General features: G+C 60.1%; 1 protein-coding gene and 1 non-coding gene across 4 annotated transcripts; both read right to left on the reverse strand.

Annotated features, from left to right (window-relative positions):
• Position 1: 1 nt before the first annotated feature.
• On the reverse strand, positions 2-25,307 carry TECPR1 (tectonin beta-propeller repeat containing 1). Of its 3 annotated transcripts, none has more exons than XM_042971258.1 (25): positions 25,224-25,307; positions 20,716-20,962; positions 20,034-20,216; positions 19,655-19,777; positions 18,560-18,685; positions 16,530-16,704; positions 16,322-16,422; positions 14,844-14,945; positions 13,174-13,319; positions 10,931-11,421; positions 10,420-10,565; positions 9,967-10,122; positions 9,274-9,423; positions 9,007-9,164; positions 8,006-8,127; positions 6,912-7,014; positions 5,856-5,952; positions 5,703-5,782; positions 4,749-4,805; positions 4,119-4,299; positions 3,680-3,815; positions 2,725-2,817; positions 1,927-2,033; positions 1,670-1,789; positions 2-1,507 (listed from the first exon to the last, which is right to left on the reverse strand). In XM_042971258.1, exons 2-25 carry the CDS (start codon positions 20,938-20,940, stop codon positions 1,346-1,348), a joined length of 3,540 nt encoding a protein of 1,179 aa, XP_042827192.1. In that variant the 5' UTR covers positions 20,941-20,962; positions 25,224-25,307; the 3' UTR covers positions 2-1,345. The 3 variants fall into 3 exon arrangements, with proteins under 3 accessions (XP_042827192.1, XP_042827193.1, XP_042827194.1); XM_042971259.1 differs by having other exon boundaries at positions 20,716-21,024; positions 25,224-25,288; XM_042971260.1 differs by lacking the exon at positions 18,560-18,685.
• Positions 23,364-23,470, reverse strand: LOC122234776. Its single transcript, XR_006212730.1, has one exon. It is a non-coding gene; the product is annotated as a U6 spliceosomal RNA (small nuclear RNA).

Here is a 25,307-nt window from a genome sequence, read left to right on the forward strand (position 1 = left end):
ATGTGTTTACACTCTGGTGTGAGTTTTTATTGAATAAAGAGCATCCAAGGAATCAGGATGGTTCGGTGGGACGAGCAGGTAGACAGTGGGCACTCAGCAGGACGCAGTCGCCCTGGGGCAAGGGCAAGGTGAAAGCAGCTGCAGACAGCGGAGGGCAGGTCAGCAGATCGCTGCTTGCTGCTGTAGAAGAAATCCACCAGGCCCATCCGCAACCAGATGGTGACGTGTAAACAGACAGGACCACGTCCCCCAGCCCACGCTCACACCTCCTGGTCCCACATGCAGAATTCACCGCAACGCAGAGACCATCAGCTCCCTCCAGGGCCCCTGGGGGAGGGGACCTCAGCCGAGACCTCCTCCAAGTCAGCCTTTGGGTGACAACGCCCTGCGTGGCCAAATGGGATCCGATGCACAGCTGGCCCCTCCTGATGGAATCCCAGGGAAGGCTGGCGTCGGTTCTGTTCCCAAACCAGCAGAGGTGGGCTTGGGCTTCTAACGGCCTCCAGGCAAGTGTCCGGTTGCAGGAGGCAAACTTGAGGCTTCGCCAGTGGGGTCATAATTGAATAAAAAGCAGCAGAAAAGCTGGTTTTTATTCAAGGAGCTTTCCTACTGGCCTGGCCGGGAAGACTCTTGCCCTGGGGTGCGGGTTCAGGGCTGCGGCCTGCACACCCCATGTCCCTGCGGCCCCTGATCACACAGTGTGATCAGACACAAAGGGGGCCGCCCCCAAAGCCAGCGGGGGAAAGGCTGGCTGAGGGCAGATGCCCACAGTTCTCTGCACGTGGACAGCTTCCCCCGTGCATGCCAAGGCGCCCGTGCCCACCCAGGAAAAAGATGCCCCTCCCCAGCCTTCACTCGCAAGCTGTCAACTCTTGCTGAACTTTTGAACTTAAACCATGAGTCCGGCTCTGAGAAAAGATGACAGAATGGGGCAAAGTAGCCGCAAGACCCATAAGCCATTTTCTTGGGGCGAGGGGCAGTGCCCCTGTGCTGTCTGGGGACACCCAGGGCCTCATGGGTTCAGCTTCCCTGGAAGGCTCCAGGCTCTAGGTTCCCTTTCTGGAAAGACAGGAGGCAGAGGGGAGAGGGACAGGCCTGAGAGGCAGGGATGAAGGGGCCCCCACCCCACTCCATGGCCCTCCTCGCAGACAGGGACACCGAGGGAGCGTCCATAAAGCTTCACATTTCTGGGCTGGTTCAGCCAGCGCCTCCGAGGTGGCTGTGACCTCGGGCCAGCTTCCCTCAAGGATCCACATCCAAGAGTGGCTCAGACGGGAAGGGTCACTTATCATCCTTGATCCTTCACACCTGCATGAAGCCTCCTTCCAGGTGAGAGGAGACAACCTCAGCAGCGGACCAGGCCGGGGGCCTCCTGCGGGACGCCGGCCACCCCCGAGGGTGCGCCGGGGAGGCCCCGCTCCCCACTGCATTCGGCAGCTCTCTCCTGGGACCTGCCCCTGAGGGCTCTGGTGGCATTGGCCCGGACGGAGATGTGATCCCAGCCCCCCTGGAAGGAGAGAGCCTCGTCACCCATGCTGCCGGGGGCCCAGGGGAGAGCCCAGGAGATCAAGGACCCCGGAGGGGCTGTGTCTGGGGCCTCCCACCAGCCCCGGCATCAGGTTCCAGCGCACACAGTGTGACCACGCAGCCCCAGGCCAGCCTTGCTCACCCCAATGCCGTAGTCCCAGCCTTGCCCCTTGGGCTCTCGAGGCTGCACCCCTGTGCGATGACATACGGTCCCCCGGCTCAGGCTATGGCTCCCCTGGACCTTGTTGGCGATAACCCAGACCTGGAACGCAGACCCGTTGAAGCCCGGCCCCCAGCTCCAGTGGGACTGTGGGGATGGCAACAGGGAGAGCAGAGCAAGGACCCAGAGCACCCCAAATCCGCCCTGGGCCTCGCCACCCCCACCCCAGGCACCCAGACCTGGTCCAGGGGCCCCACGGACACTTGGCGCACGTTGTTGGACACATGCTCCCAGCTGGAGCCCTGCGGGTAGCTGGGCGTCACCCCCTGGCGATACCACAGGTTTCCTGGGGAGAGAAGGGCCCAGAACGTTGGAACGGGGCCGGAGACAGAGGGGACCGGACCACACTTCTGGGCGCTTCTGCGTCCCCAGAGAGAAAGCAGCTCAGGCCGGAGCCGGCTCTGCCCTCTCCACGCTGCCCTCCACCTGAGCCGCACGATCGTCCTGCTGTGCCGGGCTGGCACCATCGCGCTGTCTCTACGCATGAGAAACTGAGGACAAGGAATTCTTTAAACAAATACAGAGAACAGGGCCTGGGCACAAAGCCCTGGTTCCAGTTCTGACTCTGCCCTCTCTTCACCTTGCTTTGCGACAACAGCCGCAGAGCAGAAAAAGGAACTGGCAAGATCCCTGCCCGAGGTGGCACAGGTAGGTGACCTCCGCCGGCCCCGAGCTGCCCGTGGGACTCCCGCGTGGCAGGCCCGAGTGGTACCCTCTAGGAGACGCTCCCAGCAGCCACGAGGCATTGCCTGGCCTCGGCCCCGCGCCCTCTGCTAAGGCCCGGGCAGCCCTGACCAGCCTGCATGGCTCGCGAGACGGACTCATTCGGAGGCTGATCTCAGGCTGATGGCCCCTCGTGGTGGCTTAGCCAGGTCTTATGTCAGGGACCCGGGGCTGGTGAGGGTCTCATCCCACTGCGGTAGCTCAGGGAACCCCTAATCTCCCCTGGTGGTCACTGAGGATCAGAAACAACTTGCCGTTTTCATCCAAGGCATACACTGACGTCTGCCCCACGGACACCTGCTTCAGTCTCTGCTTGGGGGGGGACGGGATGTGGTACCAGCAGTCACCTGCAGCGAGTGCGAGGTCGGACTCAGGATGTAGCTGAGAGACTCTGATCCTGCCCACGAGCTCGTAGACCGTGTGACCCCACCCCCTGCGGCTCACAGGGTCAAGGCAGGTGTGGCTGGCCTCCATCCCCAGGCCAGCCAGGTCACACACGTGTGATGGGCCTGGCGTGAGCTGAGGGCCAATAGAGCGAGCCCCCAGCATCCCACTCCACCCAGGGCCCTCGGAGCCTGTGGCGGCTTCCAGACCGTGGGGTCCAAGGGGCCCATCTCAGAGTAGGGACACCAAGGAGCCCAGCCTGGCATGTGGTGGCCAGCCCATCCCGGGGCCACCACGCACAACCACCACACATGCCCCCTGTCCTCGTGTGGACGGCAGCAACGTGCAGGCCGCCACCCCTCTGTAGGACTGCCTCAGGGCCAGCCTCCTCCATGCCAGACACTGTCTAGACAGCCAGCCAAGAGCAAGCCAGCCTGGCCTGCGCTCCCAGAGGGTCCCCTGAGTAGTTCCCTGTGCAGGGGGATGCAGGGCTATCCTGAAGGGCAGGGTGCGTAAAGGGCCCACAACCAGCAATGGCCGGGGAAGGGGGCTGAGGCTGGTGAAGGGCAGCTGTGAGGGACTGTCCCACCCCCTGGGCGAGAGTCCCCATCTGTCCTGGGAGGAGGGGGCATGGCCTCTGGTCACAGTCCTGGCTTGGCCCCCGTGCCTGGTCCCCAGGCAGCAGTCAGTTGAACTGAACGTTAGGGGACCCATCTTCCTTCCCCCAGAATCGCAAGCACGTGCGGCCTCACCCCGACCAAACCCTGGCCGCCTCTCGTCCCCACGCACAACCGGTGGGGATCATTCTAGGGGGACAGCACTCACCGGCCGGCTGGGCAGGGGACACGGAGCCCCGGTAGAAGGCGGAGCCATCCCTGGCCACGGCCCACACCTGGTGGCAGGCCCCGATGGAGACAGAAGTGAAAGGCTGGTCAGTGCCCACGTGCAGCCAGGAGGAGCCCTGGAGATGGGAGCCAGAGGGGACACTGAGGGCTGCCCGGGCCTAACCTCTGCCCCTCCCCCTGCCCAAGGTCCCAGGTGAACTGGCAGCTCCTCAGGCCAACCTCAGCCTCAGCTCCCACTGCCCAGGGAACCTAGTGACCCCTAGGGCCACATCCTGGGGCCGCCGGTCCCCGGGACTGTCCTGGGCAGGCCCCTGGAGGCCTGAGCCCAGCCGGACTTTGGTCCAGAGTTCTATTTTGCGAAGAATCCGCCAGAACCCCCAGAAGGGCCCAAGGGCTGGCAGGTGAGGCAGGGTGCTCACCGCGGGGTTGAGCTCAGACACACCCAGACGACACAGCACATCCCCCTTGTCACTGATGGCCCAGAGGGCGATGCTGTGCCCACTTCTGTTGGCGCCTGGGCTCTCCGGGATGATGGACACATCCGCAAGGGCAAGAGGGGCCACCTCCAGCCAAGGCCCACTGGTCACCAGCTTGCACTTTCTGCAGTGGGAGACGTCAGAGCCCCGGGTCTGATGCTGCAGGAAGCTCCCCTTCTGCCCACCCGGCCTCTCGGGCCCCTGAGGGGAGGGCCGCGACCACCCCCAGGGCCCCCCACATGGGCACCCCTTTCCGCTGGGCAGGAATGAGGGGCCTGGAGAGGCCCCGCCCCACCCTGCCCTGCCCCCAGCCAGGCCTCCCATCCCAGACCTGCCTGTCCTGCTGGGAGCAGAATCTGCCAGTGACATTTCTCTTGTTTGTTCTTGAAAACAAACTCTTCAGAAACCAGAGAGCAGTTGGGAGCCCAAGGGCATTTCCTGGGCTGACATTTACTTTGATTCTGTTTCCCTCCCACCCTCTCTCTCCCTGGCGGAGGCTTTTCTTCCAAGGGGACTGGTGAGGGGAGGACCTGGAGGCAGGGACGAGGCCACGCCTCCCAGTTACCACTTTACCTAGCCCAGCACCTTCTCCTCACAAAATCCTTCATGGTTTTGTATCCGTGGTACGAGCTGGAAGAGGAAGAAGCCCAAATCAAGACCACGTTGTGCAAGTTTCCAGAAAGTGACAATACCGCGCACACACACGTTCTTTTTCCGCCTGTTAAAGGGCGGAGCCTGTGAGCCACGGCGTGAGCTCAGCAGGCAGCAGGTATCACAGGACACGAGGCTGATCCGTCAGACGCCTCCAGCTCGGCTGGGGTCTCCGGGGTTCAGGTCTCCCTGGGGTCAAGGTCCACGGGCCAGGATGTGGCAGCTGCCGGACCAGGGGGCTCTGAGTCCTCCTCACCACTGGGCCCACCAGAGCCCTTCTGGGGAACAGACGAGCTGAGGCCAAGAGGAGGGTCAGTCCGGGAGGCTCAGATGTGGCTGGAGGGGATGCCTGCGCGTTCGCCTGCCCCTGATGCCTGCCTGGTCGGCCCCGAGCCTGGTCCCGCTCAGAAGCCCTGGCTTGGGCTCCCACCGCTCCGCCTTCCACTTGGATGTGACTTGTGCACCGCAAAGGGCCTGCCGCCCACCAGTGCCACGTACCCACCGGCCACCAGGCCCCCCCCCACGCCCCCACTTTGCAGACTTGTCATCCACATCTCCCTTTGCCTCTCAGGACCGCACTGGCCTCACTCCACCCTTTGTTCAAGCTGCCCCTTCACCCGATACCTTCCTCCTGCCGCCCCCACCCATCACCGGGTCCCTGGCTGGCCCTCCCGGAACAGACGAGCTGGGGGCTTAGGGAGCCAGGACGGCCCTCCCTGAGTCTATCTGCTGAACCAAGTGACCGGCCCCAAACCCTGCTGGCAGCTGAGGGGGGCATCCAGGGGTCTGCTCCTCGGCCACACCCTGGGGCTTGTGGGGGGCCGGAGTAAGCCAGGACAGCAGGGCAGGGGTGCTGCGTGGCAGAGAGACGCTTACGCAGGGAAGTCACTGGCATACTGCCAGCCCTCCTGGTCAGTGCCCCCAGGAACGCTGAAGTCCACAGCCCAGTCAGAAACCTGCGGGGAGAGGCGGGTCAGCACAGGCGGCCCCCGGCCCTGGCCCCGGCCCCGGCCCCGGCCCGGAGCTCACCCAGCTCCACTGCAGGGACGGGGGCTTCGTGCTGGCCTTGGTGCGTTCCTGCAGCCCCGAGGCGTCGCTCCACATGTACCGGTCGGTGGGCAGACCCCTGTGTGGACAACAGGCGTGGTGGGGTCACATGAAGAGGAGAGAACGGCCAGCACCAGCTGGTGGCAGACAAGATGGGAGCTCCTGGGACATCTGCGTCGGAAGGGGTAAGGGGCAAAAACAGGGCTGCCCCAGGGCAGGATCTGCCCAAGGGCTGCGGTGCACTGTGGTCTGGGAGCCCACGTCTTCCCCCAAGAGATGTCACAGCCCCAGTACCTGTGAGCGAGAGGTGATCAAGTTGGCATGAGGTCACTAGGATGGGCCCTAAACCAACATGACAGTGTCCTTACTGAGTTCAAACTTCCCGAATTGGGAAGGCGATGTGAACACAGCAGGGACATTACCACAAACCAAGGGATGCCCGTGGCTCCAGGCTGGGAGGCTGGGAGCAGATCTTCCCTTGAGGCCCCCGGGATTAAGTGGCCCTGCCCACACCTTGATTCCAGACCGCCCCCGCCAGCCTCCAGAACTGGGGGGGAGTCAACGTCCACTGTTTAAACTGCCCAGCGTGTCGTGCTTGGTGACGGCAGCTGAGCCGACCCGGACAGAGTGACAAGGGCACACGGTGGTGTCAGGCACCTGGCCGTGAGGCTCAGGGGGCGGGAGCCGTGGCCCTCAGTGCGCATGGTGCCGCCCCGTCCCGCTTCCTAAGGACCGAGGAGGAAGGGGGGACGCTACCTACAGCCCATGCGGAGGTTTCCAGGACGTATTTGGGCCACGGGTATCAACTGCCTTAGAAAAAGCTCACGCCCCGGGTTTGCTGGGGTGGACAGAGAAACTCCCAAGTATTTACACACAAGGAAATCCCTCGAGCCGCTTGTACAACACCGTGAGGTCACGCACGATCTACCTGTCCGAGGCTGAGTGGAGGGTAGATGTTGAGCTGGGTCACCCTTGGGTATCGATCGGTGGGGCCATCACCGTCTATACGTTCCCGCCGAGACTGTGGCTGAGGCTTACCTGCTGGAGTAGCCGGTGACGGGGTTCCAGCGCTGGTTCTCGTAGATGTAGACGCATTTCACGTCTGACTGTGTGTAGATGTTGCTGGTGCTGCTGGCCAGGCCTGGGGGGAGAGGAGGCTGACGGATGGGGACTCAGGCTTCTGTCAGAAGCACTGAAAGGGGCAGAGGAAGGGCGGGGAGGGCCAGCAGAGAGGGGCTCACCGGGCTGCGGAGCGGATGTCCCAGGGGCTGGCCTGGGTTTCTCTCCCCATGATTATTCTGGGCTGTACACCCTCCAGGAGAACAATGTGAGGCGCACTCAACCTCCCGCCCATGCCATCTTCTAGCTCTGGTCTTGGTCCCCCCCTTTTCTCCCTGTCTTCCCACTTAACCAGGCACCAGGCAGGTGGGGGGCCCCACCAGCTCCTTCTTTACTAATACTAAGACTCACATAACGTCTGTGAACCCCAATTTCCTCATTTGTAAAAATGGGGACAAACGTTAATTTCTGCTTCACAAATCAGGGTGCTGTTAAGCCTGGGAATGTGAAACTCCTGTGGTCTCAGTGGACCACAGCTGCTTCTACGGGACTGGCCACCCCTCACTGCAGGGCATGTGGGCTGTGGCATGGAATTTTCCACCTGAGGGTTTGCTTCCCGCCTCATCTCCCAGAACCAGACACAAGGCCCTTGCTTCCCAGAACTGGGGTGGGGGCGGGCAATAGGGGTTCAGCAAGCTCTCATGCCCTAAGGCACGACCCACCCATTCAGGGGCTAGAATTCTGAGACCCAGGCCCCAGGGCTGCCCCCAATGTACCCTGAGGCCTCGTCTGTGAAATGAGGGGTGAAGGTAGCTGCCTTTCTAGAACCTTCAAGGACCCCGGCTCAGCTGTGGGTGCAGGACCGAGGCAAGGTCTGGTCTTCAGCTCTCACACCTCATGGGTTGGCCACGGGACCATCCTTTGTGGAAGCTGGTGGCCGTGGTGAAGGTCACCCGTCAGCCAGCTGCCAGCAGAGAGTCAACACCGGGACAGTGGCTCCGGTGTGGGGTGGGGAAGCCAGATGGGCGGGGAGGGGACGGGCCGGGAAGGCCCGGGGAGCTGGCCGCCCTCACCTTGGAAGCAGCCGCCGCCGCCCGTGTAGACCCAGGCCGTGTGGTCGTAGCCGATGCCCCACACCACACCCTGGCCGTTGGCTTCCACCACCCGCAGGTGACCTCCCATCTGACGCCAGAACCTGGGAGCGAGGGGAGAGGGCAGGGAGAAGCGTGTCCCGGTGGCCTTGGCAGCCTCCTCCCCCTGCAGCCCTGTTTGCTCGGTCGCCTGCCTCGAATATCCCATTTTTTATTCATCTTCAATCCCCAAGTGGTGGACTTCCTGAGGGATGATGGCACCTGCCTGGTTTCCATTCGGTAGTGATCAGAGCTAACTCAGCCCCAGAGTCAGCAGGGCGGGGACCAAGCCAGCAGCCCTCACGGGACATGCCCCCTGGGGGCCTGGGACGGACATCTCATGGCAGAAAGCAGGGTCATCTCATCAGGATGAGCCACGACACGGGCCAGCACACTGAGGTGACAGTGCAGCCTCCCGGGTGGGCAAAGTACAGGCTGCTACCTGGGTCACCCTCCTGTGGGCCCAGGTCCTGCTACTGTCACTGGAGGCAGTGTGACTTGTTCCTCTGGGTGTAACACACAGGGCCTCCAAGAACGGAGGACCAAGGGTGGACAGACTCGTCCCCTCTCCCCTCCCGAGCGGGGCCTCCTGGCCTCACCTACCTTGGGCTCAGGGCCACCTAGAGGGGGCCCTAGGTCAGTGCGGGGAGCTAGGTACCCCCTGCTTCCCCACCTCAAATTCCGGGTGCCCCAGAACGGTGCCACCAACGCCCCCCCGTGGACGACCTGGTTCCGTCTCCTGGTTTTGAATGCCACCTACAGAGCCACCTCGTTCCCGGCCTCCAACACCTGCCTGAGCCCTGCCAAGTTTCCAGTCCCCCTCGGGGTCCTCGAACAGCCCCAGGAAGACTCGAGACCTGGGAGCCAGACTGCGGTTCCCGCCCCGGTGGGCGGTGGGCGGTGGGAGGCGGGAGGCGAGGCCAGGGCGCGACTGACTGACTCACATCTGGTCGCAGGGCAGCACGTGCTCGGGGGCCTCCAGGTTCGGGCTGGGCTCGCTCACGAAGATGTCCCCCTTGCAGGTGATGGACCAGATGGCCTGTGGGGAGGGGCGGCCGTGGACCCTCCGGCTCTCACAGCAGGACAGGTTAAGCAGGGCAAGCTGGTGTGGGGAGACGGTGGGTCACTGTCGGGAGGGGGGCGGCCGGCAGGCCGAGGCCAGGCTTCCCGGAGACCGCTGCCCGCTGAGCCTGGTCCGTGTGACCACTCACCCAGTCGTTCATGTCCTGCTCGGTGGCGGCGGCCAGACGCACAGGCCACCTCTGCCGGGTCCTCTCGGGGGTGTAAAGGGCGAAGGAGTGCTTGGTCTCGTTGAGCACGGGGACCAGCACGGTCACCTCATTGAGGAACACGTGGATGTACTGTTCACAGAGGGTGGAGGGCGGGGCTGTCACCAGGGCACGGTGGCCCCGTGGGGCTGGGGGCACAGCGGACCTTCGGGCGGAGCCCCTGCCGCGGCGGACGGACCGGGGTGGTCTGGGTCACGGGTCACCCCTGATTCCACAGAGCCGGTCCCAGAGGCCCCCGGGGCCTGTGGGGTTTTAGCGGTGGGCTCTGGGACCAAGCAAGTTCTGCACAGAGGCCTAGTTCACGAGCAACCACATTAGTTACATTCTCCATGTCCACAGGACCACCCTCGACCCTGGCTGACTGGGTTCAAACCCCAGTCCTCGGAGGGCTGAGCGGCTCCACCTCTGAGGCTGATTTCTCCTCTGAAATGCCAGGGGCTGCCGGCGGCTCAGTGAGGCTGCAGCAGGGGGGGCCTCCACACTCCACACCTGCCCCCCACCGCAGGGGCTGCTGTCACCACGGGCTGGACACGCCCCCCTCCCCCCCCCGCCGAGCACCTGGGGGGCCTGGGTCCCGGTCCCCGGTGTGCCCTTCTCACGGGACCCCCCACGCACCTTCTTCTCCTCGTGGACCACATAGTAGATGAAAAGGATGCTGTCCCGAGCCCCGTCGAGCCCCGTGAACTGCTCCAGGGCCACGCGGACGTCCACCCACTTGTGAGGCTTCCAGTCACACCACCACTGCAGGGCCCCCGTCTTCACCCACACCGACTGTGGCACGGGCCCCCAGCGCATGGGACAGAGTCACAAGCGGGCCCCGCGTGCACCCAGCTCCCCGACCTCCCGCAGTGATGGAGATGGTGCTCTCGTACACCCGACAGGTGCCGAGCCCACAAGCCAGGGTCGTCTATACACAACCTCCTCGTTCTCAAACAGCCCGTGGCGGAGGCGGGGCGGTGGCAGCGGGCACTGTTACCCCACGCTCTAGACGGGGAAGCCGAGGCTCGGGAAGGTGCTGCGCCTGACCCAGTGTCACAGACAAAGCTTGTCGACTGCCCACCTGCTCACCTGCTCCACCGCCTGCTCGTAGTGCCGGAAGTTCTCCAGCTCCCGCTTGGTCCTTTCCGTGAGCTGCTGGAAGATCTGCTTCCGCCAGGCGGCGGTCTGGGCCGGCGTGATGGACAGGGACAGCGTCTGCATCGAGGGGGACAGGCCTGCAGGCCAGCGGAGCCTCAGAGCCAGGGCTTCTGTTTTTGTTTTTAACCAGCCTTTTCTGGCTGGAGAGCTATGAGCTCTGTAAAATGCCCCACAAGGGCGTGTGGGGGGGCTCGGTCGCTTGGGCGTCCCACCCTTGATTTCGGCTCAGGTCATGATCCCAGGGTTGTGGGACCGAGCCCCGCCTGTAAAAGGCCATCACTGCCAGGGCAGGGAGAGGGGAAGGGGCGCCCTGCCCCGCTGGTCTCCGAAAGCTGCTGACAGGCCGGCTGGACCAGAGGGGGCGTCCAGGCAGGACATCGGGTCGGCTCCCCCAGCACGGAGCACCCTCTGGGGCGCTCGGCCCCCGGACACCTGTGCTCACCCGACTGGACGGTGAACCACTTGAGCACGGTGTGGGCCTCCACGGCGCAGTCTCCTCCTGACACCCAGGCCCAGAGGGGGTGGTCATCGGCCCCGTATGGCTCCTCCAAGCCCAGCGGGAGGAGCCCCAGCGAGGAGAGGCCAGTGGTCTCTGGAAAGCCAGCAGCCGAGCGGCTGGGTGCTCTCCTGGGCTCCTTCAGGTCAATATTGGTCCAGGGCAGTTCGGCCAGGGTGGAGGCCGGGCCAGGGCAAGGCTCAAGCCCCGGGGTCTGAATGGCAGGGCCAGCGACCTCCTCCTCGCCGGGCTCTGTGGTCCTGCCGGTGCCTGAGCCCGGGGCCAAGCTGTCCCTGGGCTTCCCGGGACTGTCTCCAGACTCTGCAGGGCCAGGCCGGTCTGGACCTGGTCTCTCGGCTTCTGAGGAGGCGTCCGTGTCGCTCGGTGCACAGGACTCACCACTGCCCCTCACCTCGTCGCCGAAGAAGCAGCCGGCACTGGGAACAAAACGGGCAGACCCGTGACCCCTTCGAGGGAGGAACACGCGCTGCCGTGGGCAGGCCTGGCTCGTCCGCCGTGACCCCGGGCGAGCCACAGCCACGCCGCCACGCGCCACACACGAACAGCTACCTCCCACGGAACTGGAGCAGCCAGGTCACATCCCAGGTCGATCATATCATTGGCAGTCCTATTATTTTCTCACTGTGGCAAAGGACCTGTGACGGAATACTGACCGTCTCAAACAATGCGGCATGCAATACACGCGCAATGTCGTGCGACCACGACTACCTAGTGCCAGAACTCTGTCGTCACCCCCACACGGAAAGCCTGTACCCATTAAGGAGCCGCACTCCATACTCCTCTTTCCCTGCCCAAACCTCCAGGTTTAGGTAGAAACGGTATCATACAACACGCGATCTTTTGCGACTGGCCTCTCTCGCTTAGTACGATGATGTCACCGCTCACCCGCGTCACGGCACAAATCAGTACCGCATCCCTTTTACTGCTGAAAAATATCCTGCTGTAGGGATAGGCCACATCTTATTCCTTTATTCGTGGATGGACCTTGGAGTTGTTTTCACCTTTCTGCTGTCGCGAATAATGCTTCTATAAACATTCACATCCGAATTTTTGTTTGAACCGTTTCCAGTTCTTCTGGGTGTATGTCGAGGAGGGCGAGTGCTGGGCCACAAGGGAATTCTAGCTTTAACTTCTTGAGCAACTGCCAGACTATTTTCCAAAGCAGCCACACCATTCTCTCCACATCTTGTCAACACCTGTTACCCTTTTCTTTTTTGACTGTAGCCCTCCTGGTGGGTGGGAAGGGGCATCTCACTTTGGGTTCTGATTTGCATTTCCCTGGTGACAAATGACGTCGGGCATCTTTTTCTGTGTGCTTTGGAGAAACATCTATTCGAGTCCCTTGCCCTTTTTAAACTGAGTTGTCTTGTTGTTAGTTCTAAGAGTTCTTTATATATTCTAGCTGCTAGGTTCTTGTCAAATGTATGATTTGCAAATATTTCCTCCCACTCTGTGGATGGTCTCTTCCCTTTCCTGGTAGTATCCTTTGATGCACAAAGGGTTTTCATTTTGATGAAATTCTGGTTGATCTATTTTTTTTTTTTTCCTTTGGGTTCTGTGGTTTCTGGTCACATTAAAGAAGCCATTGCCAGACCCTAGGTTGGGCGTCTGTAGTTTTGAAAGCTTCTCAGCTGATTCCAATATTTAAGAGCTGCCAGCTGAGAGCCTAAACCCTCAGGTAAATGAGGAAGGCGCAGCCCGGCCGGTCTCTCAGCGGAGTGAGGACGGCCATGCTGGGGGAGCAAAGGGGTGTGGAGCAGGGTCTGGGCAGGACCCACGCTGCAGACAGGAATGTGGCCAGCTGTGGAGCACTGTACCAAGGGTTCCCGTGCCATAGGACCAGGCAGGTAAGCACTGCGGGCAATCGTGTTACGGAGCCAAGGCGTCCCCAGCTGAGCTGCTAAGTCATCTGCCGGCACTGAACGCCAGAGGCCAGAGCTGGGACTCATCCCCTCTCTACCCCCGTGGCCCTCCAAACTGTAGCAGCGGCAAGCCTGGGACCTCGCGTCTAACGCAAAATCTACTGAAACAGAAGCCCGGGGGCTGGGGCCTGGCCATCTGGGTGGGAACAAGCCCTCCAGGCATTTCTGGTGCCCGCCCAAGTTTGAGAGCCCACCGACGGCCCTTCCCGACCCGACCTCTCCATGCCCTGCTGCCCTTGGGATCACCTGAGGAGACTTGATGAGCTACCAGAGTGTGACCGGTCACACTCTCGGCTGGCGACGATGGCCTTCCATGTTTTCCCACTGAGCTCGCTCTGGGTGACACCCTGACGGAAGTATATGGCCCGGTCCTCACAGCCAATGCCCCACACCTGGCAGAGAGAGGCACTGCTGGGTGGGAAGCCAGCACAGACCCTTTCTGGGGTGTGAGGGGAGGGCAAGGAGTAGGGGACAGCACCCTAAGGCTGGAGGACACGTCTGCAAATGCAGGCAGGAGCCCCCGGGCCTCACGCGCGGTCGGGTGCGCATGTGCACATGAGTGTTAGGGCCCGGAGGACGATGGGGTGGATGTGGGGTGTGTGCACAAGTCAGACACAGGGAGCAGAGGCCAGAGAGGACCGGGGAGGGCACGGCACCAAGCTCAGGAGAAGCAGGGACCCTGTCCTGGCTCCCCAACCTCAGGCAGACCCTGGGCTTTGGGGCGACAGAGTCCAGGTGAGGTGCTGATGCCACTGGGTGCTGTGTCGGCACACAGCGTCCACCCGGGCCCCCGGCTTCTGAGTAGCCCCTGGTGGGAGGACAGCTGTTCCCCAAGTGCGCCTAGAGAAGGGTCTGGGTCTTTTTAAAGATGCAAAATAGGGGCGCCCGGCTGACTCAGCGGGTCAAGGGTCTGACTCCTGACTTCCGCTCACATCACGATCTCATGGTTTCGTGAATTCGAGTCCCGCGTCGGGCTCCGTGTGGACAGTGTGGAACCTGCTTGCAATTCTCTCTCTGCCCCTCCCCCGCTCGGGCTGTCTCTCTCAAAATAAATAAAGAAACTGAAAAAAAATTAAAGATGCAAAACAACCTCCTTGACTCTGACCTCCTTTTCAATGAGAAAGGAAGCTGGGCAGGCATCCTCCTGCTCTCCACCTGCGGGCGCGAAGGAGGGCGTGCCGAGCGGCTGGGGGGCCCGGGGAGCAGCCCGTTTTGGGCCCTGGCCTGCAGGGGTGCCTACGGGAGTGTCTACGGGGCTGCACCCGCCCAGGGTGGTCCCAGTGGCCTTGCTGGGAGGGCTGCGGTGTCTCCAGGCTGGCCTCCGTCCTCAGCCCCCGCGTGCACTAGCTGGAGCCCATCTGGCCCCTGGCCGCTGTGTGCCCAGCTGACTGGGGTCGGGGGGAGGACGGCGAGGGGGCCCAGGGGAGGCCAGCACCCCTGCCCTGGGCAGAGCTTCTAGGGTGGTGCGTTGGGACACAGGGAGTCTGAAAAGCAGCCAAGCCTCCTTCTCTACCAGGAAACACACTCTGCGGGGACGTTTAGGAGATGCTGCACCCATCAACTTGGGAAGATCACTTTTACTCTTCACTTACTGAGTGGATTTTGCCCCAATACTTCTCGGCAAAACCCCTCAAGTCTCCAGGATGTGCTCCCCACGACTGCTCTGCGGAGGGACCTGGGATGAGCAGGGGCTCTGGGACCCTGGGCAGAGCTAGCCCCCCCCGGGGTGCCCCTGCAGGCGGGAAGCCTAAGGAGGTGCTGGCACCCCTCCCCCCACCCGTGCAGGCATCACGAGCAGGCCTGGCTGGAAGGGGCGGCAGGAAGCATCAGGAGCCTCTGCTCTGAGACAGACCCCTGCTGTGTATGAACTGCTGACCCTGGCCGTTGGGACCCACAGCTCAGCGTCACACGCACACCTGGTCATTCAGCCCCACGTTCACCATCGTCATTTCTCCGACCATCTCGATCCAGCTGGTGCCACAGGGGTTGTGCGAGTTGATGCCTCTTCGGAACCACACCTGGGAAGGTCAGAACCAAACACACCCCCTTGGAGGGCCGCTGAACGAGATTAATTTTTAAAGGTTCTGGAAGGACCAATGAGTAATTTGGTCCTCTGGTCTCTGGCTCATGGCCACAAATGAGCACAGCACATCACTGAGAGAGATGTCATCTGCGTCCCTCTTCCCCATACCTCCCACTGCACCTCCTTCTGAGCGTGGCACTGTCCCACAGGGCTGAGGGTCACCTGCCCCCAGCCACACCTGTCCTAGCGGCTTCCTTTCTATTCTCTGGCAGAAGGCATTGCCCCTCCGGGAGACAAGGCTGCCTGAATCTTTCAAGAACCTTCTCTCTACCAGCTCAGCACCCTTTGGCACCAGGCAGGAGCAGCAGGTGCCCGCTGTTTCACTGTGCACAGAGCTGGGGGGTGGGACTTCTCCTGGGCGGTGTCTGGTGGGGGGTGGCACGCACCACATCTCGAATGCAGACACCGACCCGTGAGCCTGACTAGAGACATCTCACCCCCACGGACCGTGGTGTAATCCTCATGCCCGACTCTTGGAAAATACCATTTTGTTTGGTCAAGTTTGCCCCTATGTAATGAACCACAAAATTCCTGAGGTGGGATGGGGGGAGGTGACCGGTTAAATGAGAAACCCTAAAATCGCTTTTATAAAAAATTCTAGGATGTCTAAAACATCTCCTTGACCCAAAGAAAGTCTGCACAAATAATTGTCTGAAGACTGAGCAAATCGCGGATATAAATAAAATTTCCTGCTCATTGAATTCATCGTTCTCAGAGGGGCTTAGTAAGTTGCGGTCTCTGGGAAGTGGATGCTTTGGGTGATCTGTACTTTCTCAGGCTGGGGGATGGCCCAAGGCTCAGGGACCTTCTGCATGGACACAGACTCAGACATGTGGGGGTTCTGCCCCCTTGGACAATGCTACCGATGCCTGGGAGGTGGGGTCGGAAACGCCACGGAAGCAACCTGAAATCTCATTTCACTGGACTTGTCTCTGATGACGTAAAGACGAGCACTGGATGGGATCAAACGGATTCAAATGGCAGAGGGTTCCAGAAAATTGGCACTGGACTGTGTGAAACGCTACAGCGTACTGAAGGATAAACACAGTTGTTCTGCAGCCGGTACGGGGGCATGGGTGTATCGTGGAGCTCACCACGGCCTTCAACCCCCGAAAAAGCATGCTGCTTGGCTGGATTTGTTCTAAAGGGTTTAGACCACACTAGCGAGAGTCACCACACAGCCCTCAACATTAGGTGAGCCCTCGATTCGATTCCCATATGGGCCAGTGATGCCTTTAAAAATAAAGGAAGAAAGAAAATAAAGAAATTAGACAGAGCCCTCGGCCCCAGCCCCCAGCAACCCTGTCTTACTTTCCGGTCCTTGGTGATGGCCCAGACCACGCTGACTCCCACGGAGACGTGCATGATCCCATTTTCAGATGTGGGAGGCTCCACTATGGACCAGGAACTTCCTACCCGGCCCCAGAAGAAAGAGCAGGCGGCCCTCATCAGCAAGAGCGCTGGGGAGAAGAGTGGGCGTCCCCCTGCCTCTCCCTGTATGGGGCGTAGGGCTGCCCACCTTTGGGATTGTTCCTGTTGATTCCTTCCCGGACCAAGGCCTGCCCCTCCCAGAGCGTGACCCACAGGAGGTCGTGGGGCCCACAGCTGATCTGTACCGCCTCCCCTGGGGTGTCCATGAGGGACCACGATGAGCCTTCAGGGTTGGGGTGGCTGACATCCTCTCTGTACCACACCTGGGTGGCGGAGAAACCCACGGCAGGGTCAGGCGGGGCCCGGCCAGGGCTCCGGGTCAGGCTAACAGCCCAAGCCTGACTATGCTTGCACGAGTAGGTGCGCAGGCCAGGCGTGGAGTCTCTGGGAGCCAGGGGGCCCTGACTGTCCAGACTCGCTCTCCCTGGCCCCACTGCCATCGGAATCCTCATGCCAGATTAGATGGCCCCCAACCGCTGCTAAAAAAAAATGCCACCCGGGGTTTCAGCCATCCTGGCTTTGGAACATCTGCTTTCAAGAACCCCTTCCCCATTCACCTAGGGTCCCAGGGAGACCTCTGGCCCCATCCAGCCCCAGGGGTCTTGTGCCCCCTAGTGGCGATGCACTCTCAGTACACTGAATCTAGGGGAAGGGGGGGGGGTCCCTGGTGGTAAACTGGGAAAACCCCTAAATCCCTTTCATAGGAATGTGTAAAATATCCACTTCTTTTTTCCTTTAACCTGGAGACGAGTGTAACAAAATATTTAAGACTGAGCCACCTGTTCATATTGTCCAAACTGTTTGGCTCACTTCATCTGAAGGGGCTTCACGTTGCCAAGTGGTCCAGGGGGGTGGGGACCCCTCCCAGGCTGTCTCCATACTGGGGACCACGGCCTCCCAACCCTTACACCTCTCCCTCACAGCCCACCCCTCGGCAGCCTCCATTCTGCTATCTGCTGGTTTGGGGGCCCCTCAGTCTCTCTAGCTCCTCCTGGAGCCCAGGGTCCTAGTCAGACCTTTATGGCCCTCAGGAGTGCAGCAGGGCTGTGGCTGACCGCCAGCACAGAGCGACCACAAGCGCTGCTCTCACGCCCCTGTTCTCCCCTCTCTCTGCATCCAGGTGCTCATGGACCCTCAACGGGGGCTCTGTCCCAGCCAGCTCTCTACCACCTTTCAGCACGGCTCAGAAAACAAACAACTGTGGGTTGAGCTATGCCCAGGCCAAACAAGAGTCCAGAGGTAAGTAAGCCTGATAAAAACCTACTGTGATTATTCCAAGGCCAACCAGAAAATCGTGGTGAACTTGTGGTAAAGGGTACGGACTGGACAAAGTCTGCTCTAAAACCACAGCTAAAGTGCTGAGTCACCTGCATGAAGGACCACCTATGTCACTACTGCCAGCGGGAGCTGGCCTTACTCCTTGGTTCATAAACTTCCTGAGCGAAGAATCTCCTCTTCTCTCTAAACATCCAGCCACCCAGCCTCTGACCTCCCCACCTACCCGTTTACCTACTCACCCATCTATCCACCCACCCACGCATGCACCTACCCATCATCCATCCACCTACCCACTCAGCCATCCATACAGCCATCTACTCTCCACACACCCATTTATCCACCTGTCCATTCACCTCTCCACATATTCACCTCCCCCATTCACGATACTATTGGAGACTGCTGTGCGGGAACCACCCAAAGGGAGTTGGCAGGGAACTCAGAATCTGAGGAGACAACATTGAGGACATCTGAGCTCAGGGTGGGCACTGATCAATGCTCTGGGGGCGCAGAGAAGGGATAGGCCAGGGCCAGGCACGGGGTGGGAGGTCAGAAGCTTGGAGGAGGAGGAGGAGGAGGAGGAGGACCAAGTGGGTCCACAGAACCACAGGATTCACAGGAGGGGTTACTGTGGGGACCCTACTAACATGGCTCCTCGCCTGCTCAGGGCGGTCCCAGCTGTAGGGACAGGCGGCGAGGAGCGGAGAAGGGCTCAGGGGCAGCCCCCGCCCCTAGCTTCCACCTTTGGCCCGGAAGGCCAGTTTGTCTCCTGCCTGCTCCTTCCGGTGGCTGGCCTCCCCCAGCCACCTCCCATCCTAGGACACAGGGGGACACGGGCCTTACCTTTCCCTGCAGAGACACGGCCCATACGGACAGGCGGCCCACAGGCTCGTCTGTGATTTCCCACCCCCCCACAGAGAGGTCATTGAAGGGGTCGGGCAGTTGCTCGGGGTCATCCTTCGAAGGGATCTGAAACGAGCAGGCATGTGGCAGAGGCGGTCACGACCCGTGGGCACCCGGGCCAGGAGATGGCAGTGTTCCCCTCCTGGTGGACACCCGAGTGCTCGGCCCCCCTCCAACACTCCCTGCTACCTTCCCCCAGCACGCTGCCCTCTGTTCTCCAGCTCAGCCCGCCCACAACTGCCTGACTCCACAGAGAAGCCAGCAAGCCAGCATCAGGACAGCGAGCTCCCGGCCCTGGGTCCCCTCTGCCCAGGCCTCCCTCTGTCAGCCACTAGGCCTGGGGCTGCTACCCCCGAGGGCCCACTGCTGCTCCAGTGTGGAAGGCAGATGTACAAGCAAGGTCTCGGCTCTGTGCTTTGCAGTGACCTGACTGCCGTGACCCTGTACCCCCACCTAAAAGGGGGCTGATCGCAGAACCTGGCCCTGGGTGTGAGCCGTTACCCTGTTCTCTGGGCGGCTGCTCCCAGCACAAGGGGCTGGCAGGCTGGGCTAGCGGCCCCACCTCAAAGCAGGATCCCTCCAGAAAGGTCTGGCAAGGGCCCAAGGCCCTCCTCTCATTCAAGGCCACATAGGACCCCAATCCAGGCCTCACATCCCTGAACTGGGAGATTTCCGGGGTCACGGGAACAACCCAAGAGCCAGAGTGGCTCCTGTGGGGGTTGGGGGAGGAAGAAGGGCACAGACTGTGCCTCAGTCTAGGGCAGGAGAGCCTGGAGACCAGGGTCAGGTCAAGTTCTGTGCTGTCCCGGGCCACAGTCTAGTCCGGCTTCCTCTGTGGCCAACTCCCAGCCAAGAGCGCACTCAGCACCACAGTGTTCTTGGGACAGGAGGTGAGTCAAAGGCCAGGTCCCAGGGTGGCATGGTACGCCCTGCCCAGAGGAGGGGTGGGCGGGGATGAGGGTCCCATGGGACCCTCCCAACCGTGGAACTGCTGTACAACCCTGCCCCCTGCCCCGGCCACACTCAGGCATCGACCTTGGCCCAGGCGTCCCGGGACTCGTATCTCCTGTACCGGATCCACCTGCGCCGCCGCACACAAGAATTCCACTTCTTGTCTCTCGTATAGGTGGCGGGGAAGTCGATGGCGTACGTCCACCCCTGAAATACCAAGCAGGGGGTGGCTCTGTCAGGCTCCTGGAGAAGGAAGGAAACAGCTGGGGATGGGGCTGGGGGGAGCGGGGTAGAAGAGAGGGAAGGGGACAGTGGTAGGGCCCCGAGTGCCCAGCCCCTCGTATCCCGAGGAGGAACATGCAGGGCACCAGCTGAGGGTGGACGCTGGGGCACCGGGGACAGCACCGGGGGGCAGGGGGTCCTTCCCCACAGGGGAGCCGCGGCAGGAATGGAATTCACCTACCCCTTTCTCGGTGGGTTCCCCTCCAAAATTCTCGTCCACGTACCAGTCCGACTCCCACACCCAGTGCGGCGAGGGCAGCGCCACCCCGTCCAGCGGCCGGTGCTGGAGCCCACTCACGTCACTCCACTGCCAGCGGTCGCTGGGCAGGAGCTTCTCACAGAAGCCGCCCACGGGGTTCCAGCGCTGAGGGCCGGGAAGCAAACACAAGGCCTTAGGCCTGCTGCCGGCCTGGGGTGGCGGGGACCTCTCCGTGACGAGCAGGACCCTGCCAGTAGGGCCCCCCTGCAGAGATCTCCAGGATGGGAAGTGAGCAGGGGGTCTGCCTGGAACTCAGGGATCAGAGCCTCCCACGGCTCATCACCAAGCGCCAGCACGTCAGCAGCTCCCCAAAGGGCAAACAACCTGCCGTGGGACACAGGGCCCCGAGGGGCAGCCGGTAGGGGTCATGGCCCTGTCCCAGGCTCCAGGAAACTACCTGGAGCCCACCTTGTGCAGACCTGGCCAGCCTGCCTTGATAAGGACACAACAGGGGGTCTGGCCCCAAAGGCCCTGGATGCTGGACAACTCAGATGTTAAGCAGAATGAAGGAAACGAATGTGGGGCTTGGCCACGAGCGTGGGGCAGGGCGATCTCCCTCCCGGCAGACCAACCAACTGAGCCGCCCAAACCCACGCGACTCCACCTGGTTCTCATAGGCCTCCTCCCGGCGGCGGATGGGGACGTCGCTGGCGCACACGTACACGTAGACCTGGTTGTCACAGGCGATGCCCCAGCAGCACTGCGTGGCCGCGCTGACGCGCTTGAACTCCAGCTGGCTGTCCTTGCAGGGCTCCCAGTACTGCCCAGCCGTGGAGAGTGTGTGCACCTTCCCGAAGAGATCCACCGCCCACAGCGCCGAGTTGGGCATGGCAGCGGTAACCGAGGGAGAACTGGTGGCAGGAGGCCAAGGTCAGTGTGGGCGGCCAGTCCCGGCTTCCAGTCTAGGGCCCTTCTTTTTTTTTTTTTTAATGTTTATTTATTTAGAGAGAGAAAGAGGGAGAGAGAGAATCTTGAGCAGGCTCCGTGCTGTCAGCACAGAGCCCAACACAGGGCTCGAACTCACGAACTGTGAGAGCATGACCTGAGCTGAAATCAAGAGCCTGAAGCTTTAACCGACTGAGCCACCAGGTGCCCCCAGGGCCCATATTTGTTCTTTGTTCTTTCTTTTCCCTCTAATTATGGGGATTATTTTCAAACATACAAAAAATATACAGAGGAAAAAAAACGTAACATTCAAGTTATCTATCTCCCCAAATTTAACGAGTATTATCATTTGATCATATTTCCTCCACACCTTTCTTGTCTCTAAAAGAATAAGTGAAGGGGCGCCTGGGTTGCCCAGTCGGTTAAGCGTCGGACTTCGGCTCAGGTCATAATCTCACGGCTCGTGGGTTCGAGCCCCGCATCGGGCTCTGTGCTGACAGCTCAGAGCCTGGAGCCTGCTTCGGATTCTGTGTCTCCCTCTCTCTCTGCCCCTCCCCGCTTGTGCTCTCTTTCTCTCAAAAATAAATAAACATTTAATAATAATAATAAAAAAGAATAAGTGAAAAGTTACAGATTTAGTTCAGTCTTACGCCCATGGCTGCCTCCCCAGGAAGCCTCTGCCCCACAGTGGGCAGGTCCCCTTGTTTATGTGGGTCCCACAGTGACAATCCTATATGGGGGTGGTGAAAGCATCCCCACAGCCACAGTCCTGCGGGAGGCCTACGGCTGTGTGGTGGGGATGTGAGGGTCCTGTCTACGACCCCCTGTGTGACCACCCTCTCCTGGCCGAGCCCTCTCCATCTGCCATCCTCCACTCCTGCCGCCTTTTTCCGTCCTCTTTCTGCTCAGTAGGCGGTGGGCAAGGTGACTGGTAAGCTCTGTGGCCACCCCCACACCTCCAGGGCAGACCGTGCTGGTGCTCCCTGGGGCCTGACTCCGGAGCCTGGCTTCCGGTAGGGAAAGCCTCCGACCAGGGCAGGGCCACGAGGTCTGGGATGACAGCAGGCCTGGGGAGTGGCAGCGGGAAGCTCGGCCTGACATCACCCCAAGGCCAGGAAGGAGGCAAGAGCTGCTAGGAGACAGCATCCCACCCTCACGGGAGGCTGCTAGGCCGGGCTGTTCCGCTCCTGCCAGCACACCAGAGGCTGTGGGCGCTTCAGACAGCACAACTCAATGACACAGATGCAAAGCGTCTGAGAACAAGAGCCATCTGCTACAGGCAAATAGGCTCTTTTGGAACAAAGTGTGTCTTACGAACACCAAGAAGAAAGTGCAGGCTGAGAAGGAAGAAACCAAGGGATGAGGAAGAAGGGAAGCAGAAGGAACAAGAGGGGCGCGCGGGTGGCTCAGTCGGTTAAGCATCCTACTTCGGCTCAGATCATGATCCTGCGGTTTGAGAGTTCAAGCCCCGCGTCGGGTTGTGTGCTGACAGCTTGGAGCCTGGAGCCTGCTTCGGATTCTGGGCCTCCCTCTTTCTCTCTCTGCCCCTCCCCAGCTCTCTCTCAAAAATAAATAAATATTAAAAAAATAAAAAAATAAAAAAGAGGGAACAGGAGCCAAGCTTTATGAAACATCCCAGAATCCCGACCTTTCTGCCCTGGCACCAAGGCTCAGCCAAACGTATGGGCAGTCATGACACCAGCCTTCTGGAGCCATTTGAAAACTGGTATCTGTGTCCAGGTGGAAGAGCTGCAAGGCACCCCCTCTTGACCCCTGCCTGGCCCAGCCCGAGGGTCCACTACCTGCCTCTGGCATCTACACTGTGACTAAAAGTGCCCAGAGCCACACCCTGGACCCCGACTGTTGGAATCTGGGTCCTGGCTCCATCACTTTCTGGCACCACCCAGAGTCGACTAACCTCTCCATGCCTCAGTTTCTTAATCTTGTAAAAGGCGGAAGGGAACACCGACCTACTTACAAAGTTGTTGTGAGATTTACGTGAAATCATACAGGTGTAGAGCCTGTAATAGATCATGCTCAGTACTCAGCCAGAACTCAATGGGCATTATTGGCATTGTTTTACTACTTGGCATTTGCGATCACAAACTATGATTTATCTCCTATCTCGTAGAAAACAGACAAAATCAAAGCCCTTTCTCTTCAACCTGAGCCTTTAGTCTCTTCATTTCCTTAGCACTTAACAGCGATCTGCACATAGTGGCTGTTCAACCAAAGTTTACGTGTTATCATGGCCACCTACACCCACTAGATTGCCATCTTCCTAGGCTAGGATGGAAATACTGCTTCAGGTAAGCCGAATGCCATCGAGTACTTAAGGTTTATTTTTTTTTATTTTTTTATTTTTTAAAAAATATGGAACGCTTCACGAATTTGCGTGTCATCCTTGCGCAGGGGCCATGCTAATCTTCTCTGTATCGTTCCAATTTTAGTATATGTGCTGCCAAAGCAAGCACGAGTACTTAAGGTTTAAAGTAAGGTCATAATAGGTGGCAAGGTTGGTGATAAAACTAGTAAAAGACCAGGAGTAGAAAATATGGTGGGTGGAGGGGTGCTTACTGTATAATGCGTTAAACTTGGCTGTGTGTCTGAATATCCTCATCATAAATTGTTGGGGGGAAAAGTAAGAATTTTGGAGGTGAAGGGAATTTGGTTCTTATGATGTCAGTTTAATATATAGCCACTCTTCAAAGCTATCTCTCAGCTGACAGTCCACATTATAAGAAACCAGTGAAGTCAGGCTACCTGTGGGTTGAGCTCAATGAATAGTGACTTTGACTTGTATTTGATACACTTCCCTTCAGAGAAATGACTAAGCAGTAATTTCCACACAGACATAATTGAACCTTCCGGGCAGCTAACAAAAGACTCTGCTGCAGAGAAAGGACAGGAATGGGAGTTATGTTTGTAGACTCCCTTCAGAGTGGACACCCAGGCACCATCATTTCCCGGCCAAAGATGACAGTGGTGAATATCCTTGGCCAGCCTCACCCCCTTTCTGCTCTTGCCAGGATGCTACCCCAACTCCTCATATACCACTTCCTGGCTGTGAGGTAACCATGTAACCAATCCAGGGACACTGGGTCACTGGGTCAGAGGACTCTTGAAAGGAAAAGTAGGTTTGAGCATTAAGTCTCTTGATTCTGGGATCCTGAGACTCCTTTGTTTTGTAGGGGTAGAGAGAACACTATCCAAGAAAGCAACTTCAGATTCACCAAGAACTTTTGCACAATGAATTCCAATTGGACCTTCAGTCATTCCACTAAGAAGACCTGCTCACCGCCCTCAGAGCCACCTGCCTTTCTGAACAGGTTTATTAATAGATCCCTTCGGAGGCCAAAAGGTCCCCAAGGGAAGGTGGGGGTGGGGGGGGGGGGTAGGGCGAGGGTATGGTAGAAGGAGGGACACAAGGGACCAAGAGAGCTCTTGAAGCATCTATGTCCCTGACTCTGCCTTAGGACTCCTTCCTGAAAGGTTTCCTGTTGGGTATTCTATTACATCCTGTCACTCCCACCCTCTGTACAAACACAGGGAGTCTGGCTACTGAGGTTGCTTACTGCCAGCCACTTGCAGGGGCTGTTGGAAAGCGACAACAGGGTCCAAAGACGCGGGAGAAAATAGCAGGACACGCACGGTAGTTGAGTCCTTCCTGAAGCAGGGTCCACCGGTCGCACTGGCCAGGAGATGCCCTGAGCCTGCAGTTTCGGGATGAACCCCACCCCATTCCACCACCACTACCACCACCACCCCCCGCCCCCCGCGATGATCGCGGGCAGGTCAGCCTTGGTTTCATTCGGCTGTATGCACTTAGGCGACAGGTGGGCCCCCTGTCCAGCCACCAGTAGCACAGTCGGAGCGCCCGGCCCTCACCATCTGCCCTTGCTAATCCCACGACAAGCTGATTTGCTCCTACCGCTGCCTACAGGAGGGACAGACGGTCTCTTTGCAGCTCGACCCCCTAAACCCGCAGGCTCCAGGAATCACTCCAGCGCAGAGACTGGGGTGGAAGCGTCAGCGGGTGTTCCGGGGGACGGCGACGGCGCCCGACACGGAGTGCAGGAAGGCGCACCTGCACAACCTCTCCCACCCTTCGGGTGTCAGGGGCAAACGCAGCCGCGGGGGAGGAGGCGCCGCTGCCCTCCGCCGCCTCAACCTGTCCGGAGAGGCCGGAGTGCCCATCCCACCGGCCCGACCCGCCGCCGCACTCACCTGGGCTGGCGCCCGGCGGGCGGGGTGGCGGCGATCACTCCTCCGCTGCCGGGCTAGCGGGCCGGCCCTCCCCCCGCTGCCGGG

The sequence above is a fragment of the Panthera tigris genome, chromosome E3 (genome assembly GCF_018350195.1).
Source record: "Panthera tigris isolate Pti1 chromosome E3, P.tigris_Pti1_mat1.1, whole genome shotgun sequence".
NCBI classification, from domain to species: domain Eukaryota; kingdom Metazoa; phylum Chordata; class Mammalia; order Carnivora; family Felidae; genus Panthera; species Panthera tigris.